At 39.5% G+C, this 10,449-nt stretch overlaps 1 protein-coding gene across 3 annotated transcripts in view; it reads right to left on the bottom strand.

Annotated features, from left to right (window-relative positions):
- Positions 1-1,314: 1,314 nt before the first annotated feature.
- GRTP1 (growth hormone regulated TBC protein 1) overlaps positions 1,315-10,449 on the bottom strand; it is a 38,980-nt gene continuing 29,845 nt past the window's right edge. For 2 of the 3 annotated variants that reach the window (XM_074815239.1, XM_074815240.1), the window contains 3 exons: positions 4,183-4,355; positions 3,873-4,058; positions 1,315-1,819 (listed from right to left, as the gene is read on the bottom strand). In XM_074815239.1, coding sequence (XP_074671340.1) covers positions 1,730-1,819; positions 3,873-4,058; positions 4,183-4,355 — 449 coding nt within the window. In that variant the 3' untranslated portion in view covers positions 1,315-1,729. Of the gene's footprint in view, positions 1,988-3,872; positions 4,059-4,182; positions 4,356-10,449 lie in introns of all 3 variants that reach the window. The other variant, XM_074815241.1, reaches the window with a different exon arrangement.

The following is a 10,449-nucleotide window of genomic DNA, read 5'->3' as shown; positions in this document are numbered from 1 at the left end:
ATGTTTTAAAGTTGGATTCTTACCACAGAGTAGGAAATGCATGTCTGCTGAGCCTTATGTGTGTTGTAATGTGCTGGGAATGAACCTTTGTGTTTAAAGCTTCCCTGACCCCCTCCTGCAGTAACATTTAGGTGTTAACAGTGCCAACTATGCAGGGCAGGAACCAAGGCACAGAACACTGTGCTGCTGACAAGGAGAACTGGCTGGCCAAAGACACTTTGGACCTCAGAGGTATCTGGAAACTGTGGATTTTGGCAGTGGTGAATAAACTAGTATTTCCTAATACCTGCTGATGTACTAGAAGTATGGCACTGCTACTGTCCTTATAATTTGGTACTCGAGGAAAAAGCTGTATATCTAGTACTGTAAAGATGGGATAGCTTAGAATCATACTGCTGTGTAGCTGTCTACTCACTCATCTACTTCCTCTGAAAAGTTTTGGGTTTTTTCCCTGCTGAGGAATGAAAGAAACTCAATCTGCAGGGGGGAGACAAAAAAAAAGCCTTGCTTGACAAGGAATGAAGATGGCTTGGAGTAGTGTCTGAAAAGGAGTGTGGTGTTCAATGGTGAGGCTTTCAACAGGGAGAATGAAAAGCACAAATGGCTGGTCTCTCTTCAGCTGTCTTCCCTCCCTTCCCCAGCAGGAAGATGCGGGGAAGATTTGGCCACTAGAGGGCTCTGTAAGGACAAGAAAGCAAGTCCCAGGCACCTGGCCCCAGCTTGTTTCTGCCCAGGGGTAGGCTAGTTAGATTTGCATTAAGGTATAGCCTTGTTAAGTGCCTGATGCCTCACCCTGTCAAGGAAGAAGGATGTTGTTTGTGGCTGTCTTTCTTTACAAGTGTTTTTCCCCAAATTTGTAGAGATACAAGTATATGAGGATATAGCACCTGTAGTGCCACCTCAGTATACCAGCACAAAGTAGAAGTACAGTATCTACTTTCAGCATCCCTTATAACAAAGTGAGAAATGATTGAGTCAAATTACATGTTACCTACTCTGGTAGAACTAGAAAACCCTGAATAAGCATATAAATATTAAGAGTGTTATAGAGGAATTTTCGCTACTGCTTTCTGGAGCCTGGACTTCCACATGTTCCCTGCTGCCTTTACCTGAAGAGTCATCATACACTGCACAGAGTAACTGCTAGTGAAGATAAAGATCACCTTCCTCATGGCTGTCTTGTCCTGTACTTTACCATACTTGAGTTCCTTAAGTGATAGCAGCAAGGAAAAAGGAAGATGCTTGTATTCTAGCCAACTACTGGCAGTCAGGAAAGATATCAGATAGATATTCTATTCTCTTCACACCAAGAAACAGGTTCTGACAAATTAAATTAATTTATTTTGTACAAAGGATAGTGGTGTCACAGTTAATACAATAAGAAGGATATATCATTTTATACACCTGGGGGGGTTTTTAACATTACAAAATGCCCTGAAAAGACAAGGATGGTGACTTTTTTTAAAAGGAGGGTCCTGACACTGATCACATTCTACTCTGAAAACACTTTAATCCTTTAAAAAAACCCAAAACAACAAGAACGGAACCACCACTTCCAGTTATCAAGTCTAACATACAGTACAAAGTGTTAATAACACTTACTTGAAAGGCAGGAAAAATTGGTCAAGTGTCAGTTAACTCATGGAAAGCTTAAAGTGTGCTTTAGTCAGTGCAAATAGAGGAATGTGTCATTGCTGTAGTATCTGACCACCTGGTTAAGTCTGGTGAGTTATCCCTGAGAAAGCACCTTCTCTCTGCAAGTCTCTCTATGTTTGTTGATTGTTGCCATAGGCAAGCTTCCAGGGTCTGTGAATATTTTCTGTGGGCAAAAGGAGAAAATTCTTAGTTAAAGTGTTGGCTTTGGAAAACATGCTGGAATTCTCACATAATTCTCTGAAGCGTGAAATCCCTGCGTTGATATCCACACTGTGCCATGATTACTGCTGTTTGGCCTCCTTGTGACGGGGTAGCATCTTCATCTACTCTGCTGTAAAGACATGGTAAACCTGTAGCTCATAACAAGTGCTGTAAGTTACACAAAAGCAACAATACAAAAGCTAGTTTGAATATAAGTGTCCAGTTAAAATTATTTTAGAAGGCATTTGTGTTGGGGGGTGGCTGACATATTTAGAACATATTAAGCCATCCTAGGTAATGCTGCAAAGCACAAGTACATTTCCCATGTGGTGCCAGCACAGGGTGTTCAGGCTCTGGAACACACACATGCAGAAAACAGTATGTTCCTACTGCAAAAAAAAAAAAAAAAAAAAAAAAAAAAATCAGTCTCAATCCCTTGCTATGCTACCTTTGGTCTTCTTTCCCAGGCTTTCCAGGGTAGTAATGTATATGGATGTAAGAATTTCAACTACTTCAAAAGCCATCACATATCTGTGTTGTGTTTTTTTTTTTTTTCTTCACTTTGACTTGTTGCTCAAGAACAATACATTTGTTTCCACTACTTCATCTAAAACTACAGGGCAAGCTGCAAGTTTATGCACTTCAACCTACAGTTAAGATGTGTGGGCCCCTCAGCTCTCTGTAGTTGTAACTGACAACTCTGGAGACAAGATTATAAATGAGCCAGTTCTGAACAGCATTCTGGTAAAGAAGCCTGCACTGCATTAAACTAAAAACTAAGGTTTTGTTCAGGCAGAGGGCAACAGAAAATACTCAACAGTCATCCCCTCTACTGATGCTAGTATCTGTACTGCTGAAAAAAAAACCCCAAACAAATCCAAACCCAAAAGTCTTTCAAAGTTATATAAGAACCTAACCTAAACTGTTTATTTAATTGCCTTCAAAGCTCCCTCACTACAGCAGCCAATACATTTAAAATAAACTGTTTTATTCAAGATAACTGCAAGAGAAAGGTAGTTGATTTTCTAAAAACAGCTGCTGTAAAATGTAGTTAAATAAAAAGGGGGGGGAGGGGGAAGTCCTTCAAGGACAAGTGTTTGTATCTCATGGCAATTAACATTTAACAAAACTCTTATTCAAAACCCTTTATGGAATAGGAAAAACCCCTCAAACATCTCCCTTCTAAATTAAAGCTCCACCTGCAATTTATTTTACTTTAAAGACTCAAACACTAGTAAGTTAAGCTTATTTTTCTTCTGTATGAGCAAAAAATGAAACGTAACATGAATGACATCCTACTATGACAGACCTATGCACAGAGCTCTGACATGAGCATGAAACTCTTTTTGGGGTAAAAGTCACCTGCTGGGATGAAGTTTTGTGTACACTAGGCAAACAGTGGTAGTGGAGGTAGCCAAGTGTTTTATGACAGATGTGCTCCTGTTACTTTTTTGAAGCTAACATCTTTTACATTTCCATCTCCTGAGTTAAGCTCTGAATCTAATGTTCTATACAGATTTGGCATCCAATCTATTAATAATTTACAAGAATAATTCTTAGTTTGGAAATAAGAAGTTGGTGGTACCTTTTTGTTCTAAACAGAACAATATATTCTGGCACTATAAAGATTTATCAATGCAAGTTTAAAATTCACTTTGTGTCTACAATACTCTGATACGGTTCATCTGAAAAAAGCACAGAAACATAATCCATAGTTCACTGAAAGAATGCACTAAAGTTATTTTCTTCCTGCCTTAACTGGTAAAAAGGGCAAAAAGATTTTTTTTCCCTGTACAACAGATACTGTGAATGGATTGCTATATACAGATTTAGATAATTCTTTTTTAAAAATTCTTAGAAAGGTTGGAGTTTCTTATGTAAAAACATTCTTTGTCCCTTTGGCAATTCCCACAGTACATTTCTCCTAACTGTATCCATCTGTTTCGACTGAGCAAAACATTTTTAAGTCAGTCTTGTTTTTAATTTGTAACATCTAAAAGCTGCAGAGATTTTACCTGCATGAAGCTGTGACATTCTGTTACAAATGTTCCTTTGGTGATCTGCTTAAATTTGTCACAAATGTCAGGGAAGTTTGTGGCTTCCAAAATAAAAGCTTGGTGTTGCTTAATTAATGTTAAGGCCACACGGAAGATGATCTTTGACCCTTCATAGAATAAACAATCCCATATTCGGAGCACAGTCTGCAGAAAAGGAGAGAATTCAGATTATAGCTTCTTGATTTCCAGTAGGTAATTACTACTAAAGCAGTACCAATGAAACAACAATTGCGAGTGTATATTAAGAGAACTTTACGTTACCAATTACCTCTACTGGAAGAATGTCAATGAACAAGCATATAAACCAGCGTGACACCACTAGGGTCCACATCACTCCATGTCTTTCCATCAGCTCTGCCACAGCTGGAACTTTCATTTTCACAAGTTCTCCAAGGACTTCCTGATCAGTTTTCAGGCCCAACATTGCAGGACTGTAATAATCTTGGAGAGAAGAAACCAAAATTCAGGAATCTGTGGACACAATCTTTCCACAACACTGAAGAGAATGTCCTGTGCAGCTGAGCATATAAAGGCATGTTGAGCCTGTGAATCCCAAGCTGAAGTAAATTAAACCATGCAACAAAGATGTCTGCATTGTGGTCACACAGCCCTTCCTTCTCTTTCAGCCAAGGCTGATCCCCCTACACAAACCCTTCATTCATGCCTACCAACGTATCTGCTTTCTCTCTGATGTTTTTTGGCAATTCATTTTTCCTTCCCAAGGAAGGATCATCTAGGTAGTATTTAACTGCTGGCTAAACTACAAAAGTCTTACTAATATTTAAACAATATAACCACCACCTCCTTCCCATGTGTGGGGGCTGCACACCTCCCAGTCCACACAATACCCAGACAGGTAACAAAAAAAACCCCAAACAACTTGTAGCCTTTAGACTGGGTCCGGTCAGGAACTATAAATGCAAACTTCTGAGTGCCAGCTGTGCAGGGGTGCTGTACCACTTCTCCTAGGGTGTGACCTAGCCATTAAGAGTTTTTTTTTTTTTCTTTTTTCCTCTGGCCAAGGAACCCACTTTTCATAGAATAATTCCAAAAGGAAGTGAATGACAGATCCCTCAGGCAACATTTCCTACTTAATTTACCTGCAAGGCAGGGGTTGAAATTAGACCTACATCTCCTACACTGCTGGTCACTGCACTAAACTGTTAAATCCAAAATTAAGAACAGTGGAGCACACTTATGACTGTTACTCCACAGCCTGTTTGACAGGGTAAGCATTTTCATTACAAGGTACAGGCTGATATAACAAGCATCTCAGATCTATAAGCAAGTAGTTCTGGGTATACTTAAGGAAAGAAAAAGATTATTTTAGTTCCTAAGAGTTCAGATGGCCCAGCAAGGCACAAGAATTACACAGATGTTTAAGGAAATTGTATGTTTCATTTAGATGTTGACAGAAACATTTAAGCTGGACTTGATGGCTCCAGCCCTGGGAAGCAATCCTTGATGGTTCACTAGTGCTTTGCTGACAAGACCTATATAATTATTTAGTAAAAGAAGTAACTGGTAACACAAGCACCCTTGTATGTGTTTCTTTACTTCACTGATTCTGGAAAGCTGCAATTCAGGTTTCTCTAACTTAACTGGTTTCTGCCAAGGTTCCCAGACACACATAGCATAGACCAACGGTTCACAGGAAAGTGAAGGAATCAGAAAAAACAAAGTCTGTTTGTCTGAAATGATTTTAATAAAACTTTTCAGTGCCACAAGTTTAAGATGTCCAAATTACGCAGTAAATTTATAACCACTTTAATTTCCCTAATGAAATCACAAGAGCAGTTTAATATTCCACTCTTTTCTGTGTCAAAGGTTTTCTTGACCGGACTTCCCACCTAAGGAACTATTTGCTCTACATTTGTCCTGTCCAACTGCAGAACATCTACAGGACTTTTTATGATACCAAGGAGCATTGCATTCAACTTTTAGGAATCAGGCTTTTTGTCTGTGATCCTTATTTGATTTGTTCCCATTGAAGAATGATAGGTAAAACTCCTCTACAGACAGAAGAGGCACTGCCACTACATACATTCCTTTAACCGTTTGCCTTTCACTTGCTTGGAGGCAAAGCTCTGTGAGCTAAAGCACAAGTAATCCCATGAAAAAGTGTACTAAAACCAGTCACACCATGACCCCAAAGCCAACACAAAAACCTCTTTCTGCTTATTTGGTGTGTTGTGCTCATTTGTGGACTGGAATGCAGGTAAAGTAACATTAACTGGCTGAGTAAACCTTTTTTTTAAACGCTGCTTTAACGTAAGCAAAAAACCAAAGAATCACATTTCAAAAAACAAGCCGCCTTCCCTTTCCTACCCTTCCTCCTCCTCTCATATATCCACAAACCAGGGGGTTTTTTTCTTCTTTTTTGTGCTCCTGAGACATGTGAGCACTTAAAAGTTCTTCAAGTTATCACTGGCAAGTGTCCTCAGGAGGAAGGACAGCAGCCCACAGGCTCTCTGCTCTGCTGCAATCATCCGATACGCTGAAATCAACTGAGCAGCTGCTATTTTTAATTTGTACAGCAAAGTAAATGTCAGGATCTCAGTGAGAACACAACCGGACACCCACCCAGCTTTTTGAAAGCTGGCAAGTAAAAAGTTAACAGCCAGGCAACTTGAATAGGTTACTCCGTGAATTACTGAAGCAGCAAGCAGCTGGGAAGCCTTGACATAAATGAAAATTTCGTTCAAGTTTGTTACATTGTACTGCTGGACAAAAAGGAAAAAGGAACTATTCATCTATCTGGGGCAGCCTCCTGCCACTCCTTGCGGAGCAGGAGCAGCTCCCATGTGCCCTGGTATGCAGCAGTGCAACGTTCAGCCCAGCGCTGCTGCAAAACAAGCAGGGGGAGGGATTTTAACGGTTTTATGCAAATACCAGTAACCGAGTAGCAGGTTTTTTCCAGGATATTAGCTGTCAATTCACAACAGAAAGAAGTTACATTAAAAGGATCTGCATCCAAGACGTTTTTATATGTAATTATTACACTTTAATTATAGTTACTAGGGGTATTAATTCTAATTATTACACATAATGAATATGTGGTTATAATTTAATATCTATAATTTTAATATATATAGCGTTATACATAAATGTACATATATAAACTTAGCTCCTCAAATTAAGAAAGCTGCATTTCCAATCCTCCAGAAACATTCCTGCAGCATCCCATATTTGTGCAAAACTTACTCACTGGTCATTTACAAGGAACATAAGGGCATTGCAGCAGCCCAGGGGATAGCACAGACCCGACCATAGAGCTCTAGCATTGATCTTCTGAGGGCAGCGTTACCCCAGAGGGAAGCCAGGCCTCTGCCCTGGAGCACGCACTCTGCCACGCATCACACGAAGTCATCAGGGCTACACAGGCGTAGCCAGAATTACACAGGCGAGTCAGAAGAGGATCCAGCATCATGTTTGAGCCACCTTTCATGGTCCATGGCTGGTCTCACTAGTGGAAATGATTTTGCAACTTGGTTTGGTGCCTAAGTGCTTGGGAACATTTAACCTACACGGCTCTTCTATTCTGTTCTTATTTGCTAAGGATGCCCGGTCCCTAGACCTTCTGGAAATGTCCCCACAGCAAAAATCCTGCACCTCTCTCTTGCTGCAAACGTTTCAGTGTTCCCTATTTTCCTCATGTTTTATAATTGGTTGCTCTGCCCAGAATCTCTCCCTAAAGTCAAGATATCCTTGTTTATAAACAAGCCTAACCCTCCCCTCACCACAAAGCTGTTTTTCACAAGATACTGTGCAGCAAATTAATTTTACTCACCTACCATCAAAATACATTAGCTTTATGTTCCTTCTATATCTTATCTTACACATTATTTGAAATTTCTAGATTTTCACCATCCACGTTTAATTAGTGTATTAATTACTTTTCCCTCTCAATAATCTGGCAAAATACTGAGCAGTTGATGACCCAGAACCGACCCGAGTCAGTAACTGCTGTCACTCTGCCACTTACCAATTTAAAAAAAAAAATATATATATAGGCTAATTATATTATGTATCTATTGATCTAGGTTATAGGAATGTCCTCTGACTATGTATCATCCTCCTGAAAAAACACATAGCCAGATTGCTTCCTTTTATTCCTCAAATCGTCAAACAGAAGTGATAACGTTAACATTTAGGTGATTGTGCACTACATTACTTTTCATCGCATCTTCTTCTGGAAGGCAACAAATGAAATATTGTATTATAAATTATTATGTTCTACTATTAAATTATTATTATTAACTTCCAGAAAAATCTCTAGATGAAAATTAAGTTTTCCAATAGGAAACTCCACGTCTCCAAGCTCTTTTGTAAACTGGTCCTAGGCTTTCCTTACTTTCCTCTCTGCTTTCCTTTGCCTGTTGCTTTCCCACGTGTACCTGCTTTGCCTAGTCTGTCATTCCTGGTGCCTGCCTGTGGAGTTCTTGCTAAGTTTAGCAGTGCCCAAGAATGTAGCAAAGGGCAATGCAGGCAGCACCTCACCGAGTGCCCCTTCCTCAAAGTCCTTATCCCAAAGAGCAGCTCTGCCGGGATCATCAGCTTCTCTTCCTCTTGGAGTCAAGCAACAAAAAGGAAAAGCCAGCTTCACCAACTCCCAGGTATTTTATTGCTACTGTACAAGACGGGCGACTAGATGAAGGGACTTTTTTCCTTGTTTAAAGGGCTTTTTGTAACTAACACTGCACTGACTGTGGCATGCTGTCACTGAGATTGACACTGTTCTGGCTCAGCATCTGGCAGAGAGCTATTCCTTAAGCTACATTTCACTGTCTCCCTGTCACAATAATTAGCACTTCTCTGAATCCTACCAGGATGTCCAGGACTAAGCTTGTGCTCTAGAGCAGTAATGAGATTTGCAGGAAAAAGGATAAAGCTTGTAGGGACTGTATGACCTTGTTCTCCGTTACAAATAGATTAAGAGGTTCCAAAAATAAAAGTTTAAGAAGCAGTACTCTTACAGCCTTGAATTACCTCTACAAGTCAGAGCTGCAGAAGTTGAAAAAGAATCCTTTAAGTCTTTTGTGCATATGTCAGGTTAAATATAAACACTCCTACTGGAACTAACATGATATGAATTCTTACCATTATAGAAATACCCAAGACAAGACCTCAGCTCTGCTGCTTATCTTCCAGCATTTCTAACTGTTATTTCAAGAGTGTATATAACCCAGCCTGGGACAAACTCAGTGATTTGTCTTGGCAATCCAATTTATTTAACCAAACTGAAAAATTAAAAATTAGCTGGTTTAACTTTTCTCATAGTCATAAGCAATGTAAAGTATTTTATTCACAAGAATATAATGTCCATGAGAGCCATGGCAGGGGAGGGGGATTAATGTTCTCTCTCCTCCCCCAAACAAGCAAAAATGGTTCATTGCAACATGCAACATTCAAAAATGTCTCCTTGTTGTAGATTCACGTTACCATTTGCTACCAGACTTCACTGGAATCCAGAAGAGACAAATAGAGCAGGCCTCAATGCTGGCAGACAAAAGCAGAGGTTGCCATGAACAGATTGGCCAGCTTCATGAAAAACACTCAAGTTCTACATTTCAAGTCAAAACAGAAACAGATTCCACCACGTGCCTTTGTGGGAAAAAATCCTATAAAAAAATCCTTCACTATAAAACTTAACTGTTTGCATGTTACTGAACAGAGGGATTATTTTAAATAACCTTGGCAGCACAAAGCTTTCCTTTCCAAAAAGATATGCTATCATAGCTGAGTTTATGAACTTCATGCAACACACATGGAAGGAGTTTCATCACTTTAGCTACAGAGGTCAAACTAGATTACAATAGCAGTCCCTTCTCACCTTCAGAGCATCTAAATACCATTTATGCTACTCCTACACAATTTATTGACTCGCTCATTCTCCCTGTTGGCAACTCTCAGCCTGCTTTGTCCAAGAAGGCAGGGCAATGTTCTGCTACTGTATTTCTACCATGGGATAGTCCAAAAAGGTGCAACAGGTCCTGTAAAAATCTACATCATGAGCCTGGCATAAAAAGTTGGACGACCTATGTTTGGGAGGAAATCAGAAAGTCATAGTCACAACAGGAAGAGGAGGAAAACCAAGAGTACTGCCAAATCTTTTTGCAATATCAGGCCAAAGTGACCCCCTGCAGATGTCCTGCCCAAAGCAATATCCTGCAGATATGTAGTTAAGCAGCAATCTGAACTCCTAATTATGTTATTTTTAAAACACAAGTTCATAATCCTCCACGGAACTGAGAAGAAATCCAACAAATAAACAAAACAACTCAAAACAGGCTCAAGCCATATTTTTTTTTCCTTCATTGAACCAAACTGAATCAGAATTTCTGTCCTGAGGTAGTAAACTCACACCTGAACCAGCAGTAGCTGTATCATTCACAATTAAATATTAGCTTTAAAACAAACAAACAAAAAAACCACAATTCATTTTGGATGGCAGAACTACCTTGAATGCAAGCATTTTATGGATGCTTATTGGTTGTGATACTGAGATTACACAAAATTTAGAATAACAGTATTC

Source organism: Strix aluco, chromosome 2 (assembly GCF_031877795.1).
Source record: "Strix aluco isolate bStrAlu1 chromosome 2, bStrAlu1.hap1, whole genome shotgun sequence".
In the NCBI taxonomy this organism is placed as follows: domain Eukaryota; kingdom Metazoa; phylum Chordata; class Aves; order Strigiformes; family Strigidae; genus Strix; species Strix aluco.
This window is presented reverse-complemented; position numbering and strand designations above follow the sequence as displayed.